This window comes from Martes martes (assembly GCF_963455335.1).
Source record: "Martes martes genome assembly, chromosome: 8".
Lineage (NCBI taxonomy): Eukaryota > Metazoa > Chordata > Mammalia > Carnivora > Mustelidae > Martes > Martes martes.
This window is the reverse complement of record NC_137895.1, coordinates 17623176-17644404: the sequence shown is the minus strand read 5'-3', so window position 1 is coordinate 17644404 and position 21229 is coordinate 17623176. Positions and strand designations below refer to the sequence as shown.

The 21229-nt window shown below is 43.7% G+C and overlaps 1 protein-coding gene across 4 annotated transcripts in view; it reads left to right on the top strand.

Moving 5' to 3' along the window:
• The window catches only part of TXNRD1 (thioredoxin reductase 1), a 94060-nt gene that overhangs the window by 11991 nt on the left and 60840 nt on the right, over positions 1-21229 (top strand). Inside the window, exons 1-2 of one of the 4 annotated variants that reach the window (XM_080811403.1) lie at positions 13807-14043; positions 15302-15411. Coding sequence is in view for 2 of the 4 variants with exons in the window: in XM_080811401.1 (XP_080667527.1) it covers positions 14923-15106; positions 15302-15411 (294 nt within the window). In the remaining 2 variants the exon portion in view is untranslated. Of the gene's footprint in view, positions 1-13806; positions 14044-14824; positions 15107-15301; positions 15412-21229 lie in introns of those variants that run through there. The other 3 variants (XM_080811404.1, XM_080811401.1, XM_080811402.1) reach the window with 3 other exon arrangements.

Genomic DNA, 21229 nt, shown 5'->3' with positions numbered 1-21229 from the left:
ATTATTAATGAGGCAGTTTTTTCTATATGTTGTAGCACATTATCTGATTTTTATTTCATTATCTGAATTGTGTATTCATGTTCCTCATGGAATAATAATAGTAACAGGAACTCCCCTTTTTTAAAAGATTCATTTATTTATTTATTAGAGAGAGCACACGCACAAGCAGGGAGTGGCAGGCAGAGGGAGAAGCAGGCTCCTTACCAAGCAAAGAACCTGATGCAGGCCCGGGACCCTGGGATCATGACCTAAGCTGAAGGCAGACACTTTAACCGACTGAGCCACCCAGGCGTCCATCTGTGAATCTTTTTTAATGGATACATAATATTACACGAGTTAGGGGCGCCTGGGTGCCTCAGTCGGTTGAGCCTCTGAGGGTTGAGCTTCTGCTGGGGTCATGATCCCAGGGTCCTGGGATCGAGCCCCATGTCGGGCTCCCTGCTCGGCAGGGGGCCTGCTTCTCCCTCTCCCTCTGCCTGTTGCTCTGCCTACCTGTGCTCTCTATCTCTGTCAAATAAATAAATAAAATCTTAAAAAATATATATTACATGAGTTAGCAATTACTACTAAGCACTGACTGTGTGCCAAGAACAGTGCGAGGCATTTTACATACATCCTCATTAGATTCCCCACTTTACAGGTGAGGAAACAAAGGCTCAGAGAGGCAAAGAGCCCTCCACTTGTGGTGCCTATGACTAGCGACCTACAATGGATAATGAGGCCATGAAAGGCAAACTCTTATCATTTATGTGTAAGAAGAGGCCCTCCAACATTTGTTCAAAGAACAAAAAGAATCAACAGTTTACTAGAATGTATATCTGGCCATTAAAGAGAGCTTTATCTTGCTTCATAAAAAGTTTAATCTAATCTGGCTTTTTTGGGACACCTGGGTGGCTCAGTCGGTTAATCTTCTGCCTTCGGCTCAGGTCATGATTCCAGGGTCTTGGAATTGAGTCCTGCATTGGGATCCCTGCTGAGCAGGGAACCTGCTTCCCCCTCTGCTTGCCTCTCCCCCACTTGTACTCTCTTTTTCTCTCGGACAAATGAATAAATAAAATCTTTAAAAAAATAATAAATCTAGCTTTTTCATATGCAAGTACATTGGGAAGAAGAAGTGTTTAATTCATTAATGAATTAATTAATTAATTCATTAATGAATTAAACACTATGTTAGATGTGTTATATACATTATCCTGTTTATTTTTTATTTTTCTAAATTTATTTTTATTGAAGTATAATTAACATACAGTGTTATATTAGTGTCAAGTGTACAATATAATTATTCAACAATTCTATACATTACTCAGTACAGTTTTAATCCCCTTCATCTTCATTTCACCTATCCCCCCACTTCTCTTTGGCAACTACCAGTCTGTTCTCTGTACTTAAGAGGCAAACATTATCCTATTTGATCCTTCCAACTGAAACAGAGGGACAACATTATCCCACCTAGCATGGATTTGAACCTAGGTCTGAGTGATACCAAAATACATTTTCTACTTCTTACTTAAGAGAAATCCTTTCATAAAAGGTGTGAGTCGTTTTTTTAAATAGTCAGCTTCCCCACCCACCTTGCATTCATTCCAAAACAGAAATGTACTTGAAAAGAAGTGTATATGTACAGATTCTTATGTGAATGCTACATAACCACTGGTCTCTGTGCTCTCGGTGCTCTTTATGTAAGAGCAAAGCATGCACAAGCAGTTCAGTCAGTGCAGTGGGTATCTCCACAAACGGCACTAAAACAGGTGTAAAAAGCAGTCTTGGGGTTGGGGGCTGCATGTATGTAAGTTAGTGAGGAGCACCAGGACCTGCAGGGTCATTAGCGTGGGTCAGATCAGAGTTCAGCAGGAAGAGCCTGGTTGTATAACCTTGAGCAAGTTGTCTGACCTCTTCGTGCCTTCATTTCCTCATGTGTGAAATGGAGATAATAGAAATATCTGCCTCACAGAACTGTGTGGTTAAACTGGTTAACACTGGCCGTGCTTAGGGCAGTGGCTCATGGATACGGCCATAAAAGGGCTTCCTGCTGGGGTGCCTGGGTGGCTCAGTCGGTTAAGAGGCTGCCTTCTGCTCAGGTCATGATCCCAGGGTCTTGGGGTCGAGTTCTTCCTCTGCTTGCCACTCCCCCTGCTTGTGCTCTCTCTCTCTCTCTCTCTCTCTCTCTCTCTTTGATAAATATATAAATAAATAAACCTTTTAAAAAAGGATGTACAGAGTTTTTAATAGCATGGGGAAATTTTCTGTACTATAATGTTTAATAAAACAAAGTGAAGAGTTTAAAATAGTTTTTATGGAATAGTCCTATCTTGTTTCTAAAAGGAAAAGGACTAGAAAGAAATACACAAGATATGAATAATCCCTCAAATATTTGTGTATCTACCTTGCTAGTGCAATAGGTACTGAGGAAATACAGGTGAGTAGGATCTGATTCTTCGTCAGGGAAAAGTTGTTGTTTTTTAAAGATTTTATTTATTTATTTATTTATTTATTTATTTGAGAGAGAGAGAGAGAGAGAGAGAGAGAGAGTAGGGGGAGGGGCAGAGGGAGAGAGAGGGAGAGAGAATCTCAAGCCGACTCCATGGTGAATGTGGGGCTAAGACCCTGCCATCATGACCTGAGCCGAAATCAAGAGTTGGACGCTTAACCAACTGAGTTATCCAGGTGCCCCAGGGAAAAGACTTTTCTTCTTCTTTTTTTCTTTTTTAGTTTTAATAAGGGAGACAGTCACAATCCAGTGTAGGATGAAGTAGAGGGAGAAGTCAAACATGCTGCTTTACTTTCTGTTAGGAATAATGGAGGATGGTGGTAGCATTCATTGAGAAAGGAGGCAGGATTTAGTCTAGGGGAGATGATGAATTTGGTTTTGGACATGTTACGATTGTCTAACGTGGATTACAGGCCAGTAGGTATATAGGTCAGGATGAGTGGGAGATACAGATCTGGGCGGGTTGACTCTCTAGGTGAGGCGAGGCAGAGCACTCAGGGAAAGTCTGTGGACTGAAACAAGAGACTGAGATCGTGATTACATCCAGATGGTGAGATTCTGAATGACTTTTTTTCTTCCTTTGATTTATTTATGTATTTTTAAAAATTCCTATAATGTAAACATGTTTCCTATAATGTAATAAAAGTGTTTTAGTTAGGATTTGGTTTGCCCACATGTGGCAGCAAACCCCAAATAACAGTGGCTTATACTAGATATAAGCTTATTTCTCCGGGTGACTCAGTCAGTTAAGCATCTGCCTTCAGCTCAGGTCATGATCCTGGGGTCCTGGGATTGAGTCCCACTTCGGTCTCCCTGCTCGGTGGGGAGCCTACATCTCCCTCACCCTCTGCCCCTCCCCATTGTTCGCTCTCTTTCCTAGACTCTATCTAAAAAAAAAAAAGCTTATTTCTCTCTCACCTAAAAGAAGTCTAGACGGTATAGTCTGTCCAGGGCTTTTGTGGTACTCCACAGTGCTGGATCCAATGTTGAATCCTGTGTTCATGTTCCACACTCCTCAGCATTTGTCTTCCATCTCATGTTCCAAAAAGGAGGGTCCAAACTTCAGCTATAGGTTGAAAGAAGAGCTGAAGGGGGACTTGTTCTTTCCATTTAAGAGCATTTCCTGAAAGTTGCACTTGATAGTTTGCTTATGTCTTATTGGTCAGATTTTAGTCACTTAGCCATATATATGCTTAAAGGAGACAGAGAAATGAAACCTTTATTTTGGGACTCAAGTGCACAGTTAAGAATCAAGAGTCTGGTTAGTGATGCTAATAACATCCTGGTTTTGCCAGCAGAATTTGCCAGCTGAGGTTGGTTCATCTGAAGATTAGTATAATAATTTTCATATGAACCATCTATTTGTCTCCTATTTAAATCATAAGTATAGGGGCACTCTGCTATGGTCATTAAATGATGGTAGTGAGCTGGAAAATACTTTGTGGTCTTAGAAAGGCCAGTGACTGAACAATGACTGAACTAGAGGCCTAGTTATCTCACTTAATGGTTAACATTGAACCTGACTTTTCAAGGAGGAGTAGAAGGTAGTCCAACCTTGTCCATTGCAACACAGCCTCAAAAGAGTTTCTGAAAGATTATTACAGATATTGTAAATCTGTAGACAAAGAAGTTCAGAAATCTTCTGGTGGAGAACTACAATGTTTTCATTTGTCTTTATAGTGGAAAAGTTGGTCTTAGTACATCTATGGTTGTAAATGAGACATAGATCACTCTCAGCTCAAATCAGAGTCTGGATGATCAGTTGCCATCCAGGAAGATCCAAGGCCACTTCATGAGGTGACAATAGTCTTCCACATAACTTGCAGTCATCAACTGTCTAGGGATTCTGGAATTTAAGCTCCTGGGATAATTAGAGGCAGACATTCCTTTTCTTTTTTTTTAATAAAGATTTTATTTATTTATTTGTCAGAGAGAGAGAGAGCACAAGCAGGGGAAGCAGCAGGCAGGGGGAGAGGCAGGATCCCCGCCGAGTAAGAAGCCCAATGTAGGACTCGGTCCCAGGACCCTGGGATCATGACCTGAGCCTATGGCAGACGCTCAAGTGACTGAGCCATCCAGGCGTCCCAGAGGCAGATGTTCTTAATATCAACTACCTAATAGGGTTCAAGAAGTTAGAGGTTAACAATGGTAATAAACTGTATGGCTCTTCTTTCATCTGTAGGATCTAAAAACTATTTACCACTATTAATTAGTACTCATACCACCCCTTGGCTGCTGGTAAGGGTGGCTGATCTCCAGTTTTTTTCAGAAGAGACATCTAAGAATTGACTTCAAGAGAGCCTGTGTCTCCTGAGGTTCTGCTGGCTGGTGGTTTTCTGTATTAAAAACATTTTCTTTACAAATCAAAACCACAGTGAGACACCACCTCACACCAGTCAGAATGGCTAAAATTAACAAGTCAGGAAACAACAGGTGTTGGCGAGGATGCAGAGAAAGGGGAAACCTCCTACACTGTTGGTGGGAATGCAAACTGATATATATATATATATAGATATATATATAGATATATATATATGCAAATAAGTCAATCAGAGAAAATCAGAGAAAAATCAGAGAAAGACAATTATTGTATGATCTCATTGATATAAGGGATTTGAGAAACAAGACAGAGGATGATAGGGGAAGGGAAGGAAAAATGAAACAAGATGAAACCAGAGAGGGAAACAAACCTTAAGAGACTCTTAATCTCAGGAAACAGACTGAGGGTTGCTGGAGGGGAAGGGGTGGGGAGGAATGGGGTGGTTGGGTGATGAACATTGGGGAGGGTATGTGCTATGGTGAGCACTATGAATTGTGTAAGCCTGATGAATCACAGACCTGTACCCCTGAAACAAATAATATATTATATGTTAATAAAAAATAAAAAACAGAAAACAGAAAAACATTTTCTTTCCTCGGGAATTGGGATGAGACACCAAGAGACCTAAAACAAATGGAGTGCAGGAGGGGACTCTTTCCATGTGCTCCAGTGTGTATACACTTTGTGTACATGGACGTGCAATCCGAGATCCACGTACTGATTCTTTTAGGAGTTCCTCACGTCTTTTTCACTTTTTTTAGCAAGTTGTTTAAGGAAATTACATTTTTCTTCCTGCAGGTAAAGAACAAGCTCTGAGTAATGAGGATAGATAACTGTGGGAAAATGGCATGCTTAGCCATAGATTGCTAATTAAAAGAAAGATGAATAGGTTGCCCTTGGATTAAGTTTGGAAGATGAATAGCTTCCCCCTGAATTAAGTGTTGAATAGCGTCTCACGTAACACGTTGTTGATAGTTACTGTGAATAATTTGTCAAAGGAGGAAATCCAATCTCTTAACCACTCTGTGGTCTTCCTGGATTTACACTGTGCGTAAGGACATAATGATGATAATAACTTGGACATTGAACACCTACCACATTCTGAGCCCATACATTTCCTTACTCATCTAATTCCCGCTGCTACCCCATGAGGTGGGAGTGCTGTATTTATCACCATTTTACAGATGAGTAAACAGAGAGGGAACAGAACTTGCCTAAGGGCATGCATCTTGCACAGAAAAGCCTGATTATGTGACTTCAGAGGAGGTTTCCCAACTACTGGGCCAAACTGCTTGTCACTAGAAAGCTGGATGAGGCTGTGGGGTCAGTCAGATATTTACAAAAGAGGAGACCTGGACATGTTTGGAGGTAGGAGGGCTTGAATGGTCTTGTTTAAAAGATAGGAAGAGGATGTGTAAAGGATGTGGGTTCTACTAACATAGCCTGGAATTGGAATAGGAATGGGTTGTGGGGCTCTGGTAAGGGGGAGCTTAAACAGAGGTAGAATGATCTATAGTCTTCTGAGATTGAGATTGCAGTCAAGTGTAAGAATAGAGAACTGGTGTGAGGAGAAGTTGTAGGAGGGGAAGGAGCTAGTACCTGATGACCTTGAGCCCTTAGGGGTTGTGCTGGAGCTGCTCCATTGTTATTCTACAAGCAGGTTGACAGCTGGAAATCGGCCAAAGTGGGAGTATTTATACTGCAGAAATTGGCAAAGGCTACAAATTCTGCCCCCAGCCCCCCAAGCTGGTTTACCAGAACACTCTGGACTTCTTCACTTCATTAACATTTGAAAGCCTGCTGTAGTGCCAGTTGAATTCAAACCCCAAGTGTGAGCTACTTTCCCATGAAAGGCACTGTGCTAGGTACTGGGGCAACAAAGACCAGGCCCTCAGGTAAAAAATACCGTAGTAGAGAGGGAAGAGTATGAGATGGAAATCCTGCACTAGCCCTCCGATCTTGCTCCGCCCACCCTCTTAACCTTGCTTTCCTTGTCTGCGAATGGAAATGGTAATACATCTCTCAAAGGGGTATTGCAGTAATTAACGAGAACACGTAAATCTCCTGGCCCAGAGATGCTCTGTAATTGACTGTTCTCAGCACAGCAGACATGTAAACATTTTAAATGTAGATTGATGTAAGAAATTAAAGAGTGACTGGTTCTGTGTTTGAAGGCAGCACAGAGATCATGATCACCCAGGCAGGATTTTGACATTTTCAGAGTGGATGTTTCATGGATGAAGTCTGCCCTGGTCTTTGTCAGAAAGTTAATGGGTTTTTTGCTTGTGTGTTTGTTTTATTTTGTTTTTGTCCCTACAGCATGTTGCTTTTGCCTCTTTTTGGCTACTACCTCATTAGATATTGTCGAATTATAAGACAGACAATGTATTTGGAGATAGGCACACCTGGATTTTTTTTTTTTAATATTTGTTTGTTTATCTGTTAGAGAGAGATTGAGAGAGCACAAGCAGGGGGAGCAGCAGGCAGAGGGAGAAGCAGACTCCCCACTAAGCAAGGATCCTTCTGTAAGACTAGATTCCAGGACCCTGGAATCATGACCTAAGCCCAACGCAGACGCTTAACTGAATGAGCCACCCAGCTGTCCCGGGCACACCTGGATTTATATCCTAACTCTAACACACCTGTTTTGTGACCTTTGGTAAGATTCTTAAGTTCCTGAAATTTCAGTTTCTAATTTTTTTTTTTTAAGATTTTACTTACTTATTTATTTATTTGACAGACAGAGATCACAAGTAGGCAGAGAGGCAGGCAGAGAGAGAAGGAGGGGAAGCAGGCTCCTTGCTGAGCAGAGAGCCCGATGCGGGGCTCGATCCCAGGACCCTGGGATCATGACCTGAGCCGAAGGCAGAGGCTTTAACCCACTGAGCCACCCAGGTGCCCCTCAGTTTCTAAGTTTTAATTTGGTGTAATGCTTAGATGATTTTTGAGGATTAACTGAGAATGTAGGGAAAAGAACCAGACACTTAGCTGCCTTGTGAACCCCAAAGTGAGCCCAACATATATTTATAGTTTTATCTCCCCTTATGCAGAAACGCACCATTTCTTTCCTATGGCTGTGTCTTTGTATGCATTGCTCTCTCCCTAGAACAAATTCTGTTGAAGAGCTAGAATAGCATCATGATGATTGCCAAGGACCAAGGGTCAGTCTCAGCTCTGCCAATTGTTATTTAGGCCGAGGTAGGTGAGATAATTATCCTTTCTATACCTCAGGGGTTTTTTTGGCAAGCATTGAAACATTCTCGGGCATTTCTCCCACTCCTATTACTTTTACCTTTATTATTCCTCAAGATATGGTTCAAATATCACTTACTTTGTAAGGCCTTCTCCAATTTTCCCATACCATTATTTGCTTTCCCTATTTGAAGTTGATGGACCACCACATTTTGGTGAACACTGTGGTGAGCATAAATAATCTTGGAACCTGCCTACATGGGGCAACCTATGTTTAGACAAAGTAAACTTAAATAAAATAAAAGCATCAGATGCGCAATTGCACTAGCCGTATTTTAAGTGCTCGGTAGTCACATGTGCTCAGTGGGACAGTACTGGCTGGACAGTGTTTGGGTTGAACAGTGCTGATACAGAACATTTCCATCATCATAGAAAATTCTGTTGAACTGTGCTGTCCTGGGGGGAGGCTGACTTTGATCAAATAATCATCAATAAAAATATAATTGTGGTTGTAATAAGTAGCAAGCAGAAAGAATACATGGTGACACGAGCATTTCATAGTGGGATGTGACCTGTGTGATGGCTTCCTTAAGGACTACTTGCTTGAACTCAGATCTGCTGAACGATTGGCAGTTAGCACAGACCCATGGTTAGGTAATTAAAGAGACTGAAAAAAAGACTAATGGCTGGGGTATAGAGATGGACAGCAGGTTTGGGTGTGGTAGAGAGGTACAGGTACCACAGAGGATCTTGTAGAAAGGACATGAAGGAGCTGAGAGGCTGAGTAACTGGACAGTCTAGTCACTGATAGATGCTGGGTTTGACTGAAGTCCGTCCTGCATCATAGATGCATAGTCAAAGGACTTTGCCTCTGTAATGACCTCCTCGCACTCCTTTCTTCTTAGAAAACTGCCAGATTTCCCTCTCCTAGATTGGCTTTTCAGAATAAATATATTTCATATTTATATTATATTTATTACTTTTAATATTTATTGTATTTATATATATAAAATATTATAGCTTTTCAGCTATAATAATTTCCTTCCTGGACCAAACTAAACGAAACACCTTCCTTGATCCTACATCCCTCTTCAGCTACTTTCCCAGTTTTCTGTTCTTTTTTTTTTTTTTTTTAAGATTTTATTATTTATTTGATAGAGAGAGAGAGAGAGAGAGAGAGCACAAGTAGGCAGAGCAGCAGGCAGAGGGAGAGGGAGAAGCAGGTTCCCCGTCAAGTAGGAAGCCCAATGCTGGCCTCGATCCCAGGGCCCTGGGATCATGACCTGAGCCAAAGGCAGCTGCTTAACTGAGCCACCCAGGCGTCCCCCACCCCCACTTTTCTGTTTCTATAGAAAAAAAAAAAAAGTATATGGCTATAATCACTCCCTCCGTGTCCTTTTTTCCTGTTTCTTGTTGAACCTCCTCTAATCAGGCTTTGTTTCCTCCCTCATTTTCATAAAAATCAGTAATGACATCCCTGACTCAGTTTGTATCTTGGACTATTTCTCAGCAGTACTTGACATAGTTGGTCTCCCTCCTTTGGGGAGCGCTTCTTCACTGGCTTCTGAGACCCCCCATTCTCTTGGTTTTCCTCCCACCTCCCTCGAGTTTCTTCTCAGGCTCCTTTAATGGACCCTTCTCCTCCTTTGCACTCTGCCAGGGCTCAGTCCCGACTGTCTTCCATTCCTTAACTATATTAACTCCCTGCATCATTTCATCTAGTCTTATGTGTGATGGTTAATCTTAATCTGGTTGTTTAGCCAAACACCAGGGCAGATGTTGCTGTGAAGGTATTCTCTGATGTGATTAATATGGAAAACAGTAGACTTTGAATGAGGCAGATTGCTCTCCCTTAATGCCAGTGGGTTTCATTCAGTCAGTTGAAGGCCTTAAGAGAAGAGGTAGAGGTCTCTTGAAGAGGAAGGAATTGAGACCGCCTTGAGACTCAAGACCGCAACATTAAGACTGCTGTCATTTCCAGCCTGTTGGCCTGTCCTGTAGGTTGGGGACTTGCCAACCCCCACAATCCTGAGGACCAATTTGTTTCCCTCTCTCTTTCTCTCTGCATGCTGTTGGCTCTGTTTCTCTGGTGAACCCTGACTAATACACATGGTATTAAAGATCTTTTATATTTGACTCCCAGATTATTATTTCTAGCTCTGACTTCCCCCCTGACTCCAGGTTTGCACACCAGCTGCCTACCCAGCATCTCCATTTGGATAACAACAGGTCTCTGAAAACCATACTGTGGATTTGTCCCAAACCCCATTTACCCAGTTGCCAAGGCTAAAACTCTGGAGTCATCATCTAATCTTCTCCTTCTTTTATGTCCCTCATTTCACCCACCTGCAAAATTTATGAGCTTTACTTTCAAATATCTCTTCTCACGCCCTAATCCAAGCCTTGCTCATCTTTAGCTTGGACCACAACAACAACTTTCTAGCTGGTCTGTGCTCCTCCATTCCAAGTCCTACTGCCTTAATCTGTTCTCCACACAGCAGAACAAGCCTTTTGAGATACAAACTAGATTATTTCCCTGTCCTATCTTGTGATACTTCGGCTTCTTTTCACATTTAGAATGAAATCCAAAGTCCTATGGCCTTTGGGTTCTGGCCTCTGGCTACTCCTTTGGCTTCATTATCTACCACTTCCTTGTTCACTGAGTTTTAGACACACTGCTTCCCTTGTAGACCTTTGGACAAGTCAAGCAGGCTCCCAGCTTAGGACTTTAGCACTTCCTGTTTCCTCTACTCAGAAAGATCTCCCCCTCCTAAGTCTTGCTCCCTCCTTTCACTCTGGTCTCTGTTCAAGTATTCTTGGATCTTTCCTAACTTCTGTACCCTGCTTTCTTCTTCAGAAGACAAAGAATTCTTTCAAAACAGGTTCCCCCCCCCCCCCGCTGTGAAGGGGAACAATGAAATGGGGGGGGTAACTATGGGGGTTGGGTACATGGGCTCATGGGAGGCTTTTTTTTTTTTTTTAATGGGAAAACTACAGTATATATATGATGATAGAATGATCAGGCAGAGAACACGAAACTGATGATGCCGGAGAGGGAAGCTAATTTCAGGAGTGAAGTTATTGAAGACTGAGAAGGCAGGAAGAAATGAGAATCTGTACGCAAGTGGAGGAGTCGACCTTCATTAAAACAGGGGTGAAGGTAGAGAATATGGCAGCTTGGTGATTGAGAGGAAAATGGGAGGGAGTTCCAGACAGAACAATCAATCAGGCAATTGATTCTATTTTCTTAGAGTAGAAAGCAGGTCATGAGTTAATGGCAAGGTATAGTTGTATTCGAGGTTTGAGAAAAGAGGATTAAGTATGAAGTATTTACTTTGGAAACTAGGAAAACAAATCTAACAGAGACACAAAGGACTGCTGGGCAGCTTTGGGGACACACTGAAGTTTGGGATCTTGATTTTGAAGTGAAATCACTTTTCATTTCTGTGTTTTCTCCAGCAATGTTTTGTTGTATTAGTAGGGTATGGAGTATGGTGAGAGCTAGGTTTAACAAGGGTGGGCCTTGTCAGTACAATTGAGGAGTTTGGACTTTATTTTGAGGGTCTTAGAGAGCTACAAGTTTTGAGCAGAGAAGATTTGAGGGTCAGAAAGATTGTTCTAGCTCAGTGTAGTGTATATGTGTGTGAGAGAAACTTATAGGAGGAAGAGTAGTTTAATACAATAGGACCCTCAATCAGATACCTGCATACTTCTGTGTACAGTGTGCTTACAGGAAAGCTCCGGAACATTGAGGATCTTTTCCAGCCTTTCCTGAGTAACTTATTATATATAGCAGGTTCTGGGAAGACAAAATAAATCAAACAAGAGTTGGCCTTCCCAAAGCCCTCTTGGATTTACATGATTTATAATTATTTTTAGGTATTTGGGACCCCAGAATAGGGAACAAGCTATCAGCATTGGGTGGGAATCAGAGAAGGTTTCCCAGAGGACATGACATTTCAGATGAGCTTTGAAGGAGTAGGCCTTAGGGAAGGAAGCTTATTTTAGGCAGCGTAATAACATGAGCTCAGTCAAGAAATGTTAGAGTTATGTCTAGAACAAATGTGGCGTGATGAGAAATGGTGGGAGATGAGGTACTTCTCCCATTACCCAGAAACTAAGTAGCTAAGGAGTTCTCTGTATTGTGTGACAAGGGTAAGGCATCTGGGCCCTTAACTGCAGCAAGAAAGATCTGAAAGAAAAGTGAAGGTTTTTGAAAATGGTGATTTTTGTTAACTTAAAAAACAAGCTACGTGGAGCAACTCTAGGTATTTGTGTTATAATTTGCTCACTTAAGAACACTGTGAAGTTAAAAATGCCTTTTTTGTTATGCTGTTAGAAGATACGAACTATGGCAACTCTGACCTATGATATGAGGCTCATAGAAATCAATCTTTATCACTTGCTTTCAGTATATTATTTCCAGTTAAGTGATTTTACAGTCCCTCTCTATCTTGAGACATACCTTTGAAGGAAGCTGTAGTTTCTATATATTTTAGGAATGAGGATTTTATGACCCTGGTTCATAGGTCATTACTGTACAGATTAAATGAGTTAAGGCATATAAAATGGTTAACAGAGCTGGGCCCAGCAGCCAGGAGGAAATGTTTTCCACCCTGGAGTCCTGGCTTTCTTGCCCTTTCATTATTCATCCTTTGCTTCTTAAATTACGTTGTTTCCTGAACACCTGTTCTAGACCCATACTCTGTTCAAAGGACCCCAGAGGAGGTGAGGCATGCACTTTGAGGTATACAATCAACCTGCAAGGAGAGTGACCATTTCAGTATGCTCTGTGTGTGTGTGTGTGTGTGTTTGCACAAGTGCATGTGTGTTCAGAAGCTGATAGGCTATATATGAAACCTCTAACCTGGGCTTATGAATGGACCCACAGGCGTGAACTGTGGTTCACCTGCCACTTCAGAGAAGGCACGGCTGCCCTGCAGCCTTAAGAAGCCAACAGTCCTTTCACCCCAGCCCGCTTCTGTGGGCCGGCACCCAGACAAAGAAGTGGGAGAGACATTCATTCACTCATTTATTTATTCAGCAAATATTCACAGCTACCTACTGATGCAAGGTGCTGAGTAAGAGTCTGAGTAAGAGCAGGAAGTATGAGAGAGCATGGCTCACTCGGGCGGCTGCAGGTGGTTTGGCATGGCTGGAGTCAAAGACAGTTTTCCCTAAAACAAACATAACAAACCAAAACCTGAGTGGGTTAAGGAGGAAGGAGGTAAGGGGAAGTCATGTGTTGGTGAGAATTTGTCACTTTTCAGGATTACCCAGCATGAGTTAGGTGTTTCTTTTGAAAGCCTGATAATTTCCTTTAGAGAACTGCCAGACTGACTAATCCATTACCTTGGGGCAATGGGTCCCAAACTTTGCTGTTCACTAGAATCACCCAGGGAGTTTAAAAAAACAAAAACAACCCCCCCCCCAAAACCTCAGATGCCTTGGTCGCACCCAATACCCATTACCTCAGACTGTCTGGGAGTGGGAACGAGGCGTCAGTATCTTTAAAGAGCCTCTCGTGATTACTGGGGGCAGCCAAGTTCCGGAGTCCCTGCCTCGGGGCATAGTCCAGTTTTGTTCGTTAAAACCCTCTGCTTTGGGTTCTGGTTCCAAACATTCCTCGCATTGTTTTTGCTCCTTTCTCGGGTTGGGGGCGCTCCGAGCAGGAAGAGGATGTGGTGTGTCACCCAATTAGGAGGTCCCACTTCGCTAAGCCCGTCGGCGTAGTCGGCAGCGCTGCACGGGAGTGGATTTCTGCTTTGTCATTCTGACTCTGGCGACCCGCCCGCCCGTTCCGAGCAGGGCGTGGCCTGCGGGGGCCGCGGGGATCCCGCCACCCTTTCCCCTCGCTCCGCAGCAGTCCGCGGCGCCTGGGAGCCGCCCGCGAGGACAGTCTGCTGCCGGGAGCTCGGGTCCACGCCAGCGGTGGGTTCGCGGACACCGGGCAGAGCTCCGAGCCTCTGGGCTGTGAGGCCGGGGACGGGGGCCGCCGCCGGCCGCGTGCGCTTCGGGTCGCGGAAAGGGGAGCTGTTTTGAGGTGTGTTTGAGTCGGGGTGAAGCTTTTCTAAGGCGGCGAGCTTCTTGGCCGCGTTCGCGGTTGCGCGTGCGTCGGTGGGACCGGCCGGCCCCGGTCGGCTACTGGCTTCCTTCGGCTAGCTCTCTGTAGAGACTGTGTGCAGAAATGGGAAAAAAATGAGCGTTTGTGTCGTTCGCTACTGCACGACTATGGGAACGTGGGTGATAATGTGACGAATAGACGGACAGATCCTCGACAGCGCTAAGGGAGGAGAACGATTTAAAGAGGTCTCTTAAGAAATTTTCCCATTGCATCCCCGGAAGTCCTGAGCTGGCAAATCGTCCCGGTTTACAGTTGGGGAAACCGAGGCTCAGAATCACGTGACTTGCCCCAGCCTCTGAGCGGGGACAGCAGCGAGGGGACCCCGCGCGTGTTTCGCTCGGGTCGGGCGGTACCGGGTGGCGGGGAACGGGGTGCACGGCACCTTGTGGACTTTCTGGCCGCTTGAACTCGGGAGAAATGGACCCGCTGGGACCTCCTTCAGAAGAGCAGCTGTGGGGGTGAAGCGTCGGTGGGTGCAAAGGCCCGGAGAAGCGCTCCCTGCCATTACTGCTGTCAGACAGCCGCACTTGGGAGTGTTGGTGTGATTTCTGGCTCATGAATGGGCCTGATGATGTTAGAGTAACTGGAGTCTATTTTTAATTCCATCACTGACTCACTCCTTACCTGAGTTCACCCGTTTGTAAAATTGGGCCATTACCTGCCGGTCTGTCAAGCAGGGTATTGTCCTGGCTTCAAGGTTCCGAAATGAAAGCGCTCTAAGAGCGCAGACTGTTCCTAATTTTGCCTCGTGGTTTCAAATTTCAAAGAATCGTGGGAAGTCGGCTTTTGGCATTCTGTATGGAGGCAGAGTTCAAAGGCAGCTTACAGTGGGCGGCGTCTTCTGGAAGCGGGGATGCCGGTGTGCGCGGGGGCTTGAGCCGCGTTCGGAGCGCCTGCTCCCGCGAGGCGGCCAGCATTAGAGCGCGGCGGGCCCCCCCACCCGCGCCGGGAGCCGGCTCGCGGCGCTGCGGCCAGCGCGCAGGTGTGCGGGAGCCGGGCGCGAGCGCGGGGCGGCGTGCGGGCGGGGGGCGGCGTGCGGGCGGGGGGCGGCGCGCGGCGCGCAAGCGGCCTTGGGCCGCGTGGTTGGGCACACGGAAGCCCCGCCCCTGCCGCGCACTTCCCGCGGCGGCCGGGCCGGCGGGGCTGACCCGCGCCCCTCTTTGCTTTTGTGCGGCAGACGACGCCAGCGGCCTGGAGAGAGCGCTCTCGGAGCTGACCTCGGAAACCGAAGTGCCCGTGGTGTTCGTGAAGCGGCGGAAGATAGGCGGTCATGGTCCAACCCTGAAGGTAGGTGGGGGACAATAACGTTCTTTACCCGCCCGCCCTGGGAAGGAGCCCGTGGAGCCGGCTGCACTCGCGGCCCTCCCTTCAAGGCCGCGGTGGATGTGAACGGACCTCTGCACGGAGCATGTCCTGAAAAACGACAAAGAAGCACCCAGGGGCCAGCTCACGATCGGTGGAAATTGATGAGTCGGCGGGTAGATTCAGAACTGGGGAAGCTTGGAAGGGAATATGGGACTTTTCATCTTTTGAAACACGCGTTCAGAAAATTTGTTTCCTCCTACTTCGCCTTCCTTTGCCCCTCCTGGTCAATCCAGATAACTCAAAAATTTCCAGCAGCAGTGTAAACTGCTGAAAGTGAGTTGTTTGAAGTATTGAGAAAAGGGTATCAGGAAATGCCTATCTTCGTCCATCCTTATCATCTTCCTCTTTAATTCTCTGGGAGGGAAACCCAGAAGCCCCAGGCTCTGGGGAGCACAACCTGCAAGCTTCTGGAGTGAGTTCATTTCCCTTCAGGTATCTCTTTTATAGCCCAGAGTTAACAGTTGGGTGGAGGGAAAGGAGAAAAGGAAATCTTTCCTTTGGCTTGTGGCAAGCGTGATGGCAGTCCTCCCTTAGGACCATGCACCGCGGGGTTGGGTGGATGGGTCTGGCTATGGTAGGGGCAAAATGCTTGGAGGCGGGGTGCGTGTTTAGGAGGATACCCGACATAGACCAGGCGTGGCTGGCTACCAGGTTGGAAAGCCTCTGATCTCATCACTTTGATACATTTGCTGTAATGTTTGCTGATTATCTTTTTGTCCTTGTCTGTATCCATGTAATTTTTAAGAAATGGAACTCATACTTAAACATTGCCTTCTTAGAAGTAAACCTGAGGCCTCTGTTAAATGTAAAAATCTACTTAGATATGTTCACATTGAGGAAGAATATTAATTAATTTGCATTTTTATTTGCTACTTTTCTTCTAAGGGAATCTTATTACCATTTTTGAAGAATGGACAGTGGACTAGGAAATGCAGATAGACTTCAAAACAAATAGCAACGTGGGGCACCTGGATGGCTCAGTGGGTTAAGGCCTCTGCCTTCGGCTCAGGTCGTGATCCCAGGGTTCTGGGATCGAGCCCCATGTCCGGCTCTCTGCTCAGCGGGGAGCCTGCTTCTCCCTCTCTCTCTCTCTGCCTGCCTCTCTTCCTACTTGTGATCTCTGCCTGTCAAAATAATTAAATAAAAATCTTTAAAAAAAAACAAACAAACAAATAGCAACGTAATGCAAAATAATTAAAGGATAAAAAGGCTTTTAGTTTGATTTAAAGTGTATTGTATTAGTCAGACCTTTAGTTTGCAAGTCAGATGAGACAAAGTTCTATTAATACTGCTTTCTGTCTGATCTGTTTTCTCTACCTGTGTCATAAATTTGCACTTAAAAAGCTATGTGTGCATTTGACCTTTATATAAATTCTACAAATGGTTCTGGTTTTAGCATCAGTGGGAGTAAAAAGAATCAGTTTTTATAAGCTTTGAATCCACTTTATTGGTATGATCTGATGTTTTCAATCCATATGATGGTTAATTTCAGACATTAAGTGAGGTGCAGTGCCAGGATTGAAAAGTATACCACCAAGTCATAGTTAAAATTTAAAAAATCATTTCACAAGTCTCTTTTAAGTAAGCTTACCGTTCTACTTTGTATCATTTATTTTTGTTTTCTAATGAGTAGTAAGGCATGGAAGAAGAAACACAAGGAAGTAAGGACTACGGATTTTAAATATTTGTGGATTTCCAGCCAACTGTTGCCCACATTTGGGGCTAAATGGTGGGTTTTGAAAAATCTCTAGGGCATGTTGGATTTGAGTGGAGAAGGGCATTTATTTAGTAGAGAATTAAGTGTTTATAGGATTAGTGTTATAATCCTAAAGTCCACACCAAAAAAAAGGTTCAGATCTTATACTTAAATGCAACATAAAAGGGGGAGAGGGGGCTCCTTAAAATGCCTGCTTTTCCTTTCTCCTCTTTTTTGTTCCTTTGTCTCCCTTTCCCTTCAGTAAACACAGTAGTAGCAGCAGCAGTAGTAGGAGCAGCAGCAATACCTACCTTGCTTTAAGGAAGCGTCTTTTCAAAAATCTAGTGTATGGGCCACCTGCGCAGAATCTCCTGGTGTGCTTGTTAAATGTACATGCCTGGGCTTTACCTGAGGTCTTAAGTAAACCTTAAGGGCTAGGATCTGCTTTTTAATTTATTTTAAGCAAGTTCCCTCAGGTAATTCTTAGGATAAATATCACATTTGAGATTACTTTCACGTATAAGGTAGTTTGGTCAAGATTGGTTGCTAAATAATTAGAATTGGGAAAACTGAGAGGAAAAGGGAAGTGAATGGAAAAGTATGTCTTGGTATTACTGAGTGCAGGACATAATTAAGACTAGTAGTTTGAGATAATAGTCTTGGGAGATAAGACTAAAACCAGCAACAGGGGACTTAATTTCTTCAGGTTAATAGTAGGACAGATGCCAGGCAGAAAGCAGTGCCTGACTGGCATCCGGGTAAATTTTGAAGACAGTTGTGGGTGGAGCTCAGGTGTGATCCCGTAGCTGTGAGGTTCCAGCCCCACAATCCGTTGTTGTTGCTGTGTGGGTAGACGTTTAAACAAAGGCACGTCTCCTCCTTTCAAGCCTGACTTCTACAGTTACCAGAAACCAGACACTTAACCGAATAAACACTGGGAAATCGGTGGTAATTTAATAACTCTTCAGCCATCCCTTTCCTTACTTAATACTCTACCAAAATTGGCAGAGAACTCTGTGTCTTTTGATTCTTCCCCCTGACATAATCCTTCAGGGGAGATTCGGGGTATACCTGCTTTGGCTGAGAGAAGGTGGCCTGAGGAGGATGGGAGGACTGCTTTGAAGATGGGGGAAGTGGACAGGTTGGCTGACATAAGAAGGTAAGGGGTAAGGACTAATGAGATTTAAAAGAGGCCTGGATTGTTAGGACTGCAAGTAAATTTCTTTGGGGCTTATTTATCTAGCGGAATTTTTAGTAGTTGTGAATCCGTGTTGAGACCCCATGCCTCGTCCTCCCACTTGAACTAAGTGGCAACACAAACCTCCTTTTTGCTCTTCATCTGTTCTTTCCCTATTCTGTTGGTCCTGGCTTCAGATTGCCTCTGGGCTCTCCTGTCTCTTCACTTGCCAGGGCTTGACTGTTTTCGGCGTACATGCCCACGGTCTTTATTAACTTTTGCCTAAACCGCTTCAGCAGTCTCTCTAACAAGCCTCCCACTTTTGATCTCCCGCCCCTTCCAGTCCATGTGGACTGGATCTTGGAGGCATCTTCTGGTTGCTCCTTCCCTGCCCCCAGATCTGCATGCAGGGTGCAGGGCACACCCTTGAGCTAGGTATTCTGTTTTCTCCAGGGCCTGGCGCCCACCTGCTTTTCTGGTTATCTCTTGCTCTGCTCCCTTACCTACTGGAAGTGGAACCACCGTTGCAGCTAGAGTTCCTAAAATTTCCTTCCTTTGTTCAATTCTTTATTCCAGTTTCTGATTTATCTTCCTGCTCAAACTGACTTTTCCAACGGCCTACCTGTGTCAGAGTACAAGGCCAGATTTGTCCATTCTTTCTAACAAATTCTTATCTCTGGAAAAGGGGGAATCCTGCCAATTACAATTTTTTGGATTACGTATCAAAAGTGAAGAGTTAGCTTTATTCTCTGTGTCTGAGATCCCATGTCTTTTTTAGAGTTCAGCAAATACTTAAATGAGCATGCCTATTAATGAGAGTACCATTTATTGAATGTCTACTATACATTAGACTAAATGCTGTAATACCTAGGTGATTAAATTTTCACAGTAGCCCTGTGCAGAAAGGTGTATTATCTAGTTTTACAGATGAGATTATGGAGGCCTTGGGAATGTAAGGAACATGCCTAGATTACACAGCTAGTTAAATTGCAGAACCAGGAATGGAATCCAGGACTGTCTGTGAAGTTCATGGTGTTGTACTCATACTTGCCAGCACTTGACATTGTGTTACAGCTATTGGGATGCATGCCTGATCTCCCCAGTGTGATTGAGTATTCATGATTCAGGCCTGAGCCCGTGCAGATCTTGGTATTTCTAACATAGCTCTGGCAAATAGCATTCATTCATTACATGCTTGCTGAGAGGAACTGCATTCCTCTGCCTACTAAATTGTGTGTTCCTTTACGACAAAAATGATTTATTTTTGTATCTTGTGTGTGTGTTTTAACACCTAGTTTGCATTCAGTATTTGTTGAATGAATGGATGCTTTGTCTGCCTTCATTGTCTTATGCAAGTGTGTCCAGGTCAGTTGAGAAGGAAGTCACATTACATTTATTTAGCTACTATTTATTGAGTACCTGTGTTCTCAGCTTTGGGCTAGGCACTGTCTTTCCTCTCTGTAACACAAATCTGCAGGGCCAGTGTATATATTTAAGGTGTATTTGTCAACAAATGTTTGTATATGATTTTTTATAAAGAGTGACCACCACTCTGTGTGGCAGAGAAGACATTCAGTAGACTCATTTGACAATGGAGGAAAATCAGACTCTGAAGAAGATAAGTGAAAACTAATACAGCACTAGTTTTGATTTGAGCCTAGGCCTCCATCCTGCAAGGCTACCTCCTTAAAAACCACATAGCCAGTGCCTTCCTCCTCGCAGTCTATCAAAATGATGCTCCTGGTCATTGCTGATTTCTGAGGTGTGTCCTAAAAGAGTTGGTAATTGCTCTTGTAATTGAAAGGTTCTATTCTCAACCCACACCCTTGTTTATGTTCGTTCTTGAGACTTGGAAAGTCGGCCAGCCCTGGGTTTTCTGCTGTCGGTGAAGTGTTTGACCACAAAGCAAGTGTGGCGGCTTTATGTACTCTAAAGGATTTAAATGCTCAAGTCCGCATTATTTTGTGAGACTTGACAGTCATCTTTTACTTCACTAGCAGTAAAGCCATGTTATTTGGATAGAACAGTTATTTGAAGCCTCTTTTGGATACTGTGTTGTTGTTTTTAAAGAATCTGCTGAAATCCAAGGAATCACTCAATGAGAATAACCTCAGACTCTTAATAGACCCTGCTTCAGATGATCTAGTACAGAGTTTTACCTCTTCAAAGTACTAGATACACTTCCATTCGCTGAAACCTTAGTAGGTGTTTAAATTGCATTATATGGCAAATTTTTTCCACCGGTATTAGTTGTAGTTGGATATATTCCTGTATTCCTCCTTACAGATATATGGATATGGAATATGCAGTAAAATATCTTTCTGTCCTAAGAGTGAGGTTACTGATTTGTATACTTTTTTCTGTTTGGTTTCTAATGTCTATTAATAAACATTTGCTATCTTTGGGATGATTTAGATTTACTAAATATTCAGTAATTGAATATATAATCAGATCTGTCACGCAGTTCTCCTCCAATACTTACAGTAGCTTTATGGTTTGTAAGTAGTAGTATTCCCACATTACAGATGAGGAAACTGGAGGTTGAGCAGTTAAGCAACCTACCTAAGAGAACCTAATAACTAGTAATAGGTCAAGATTAGAACCCAGGTTTGCCTCCTTCCCCTGTCCATGGTTATTTAAAAAAATGTGTATCTGCCTTGATCATGGCAAAGTTTACCTTAAATATTAAAACACCAACCAAAGCAAAACCATATACACTCAAGCATAACCTTAAAGGAAATTCAGATGAAAGAGAAAACATACCTAACATCCTGCTAATCTGACAACTCAAACTAGCACTTTTATCAGTAAGACTCTTTTTAGCTAAGTATTAAATAGATACCCTGGCAGGATGAGGGGAGAGAAAA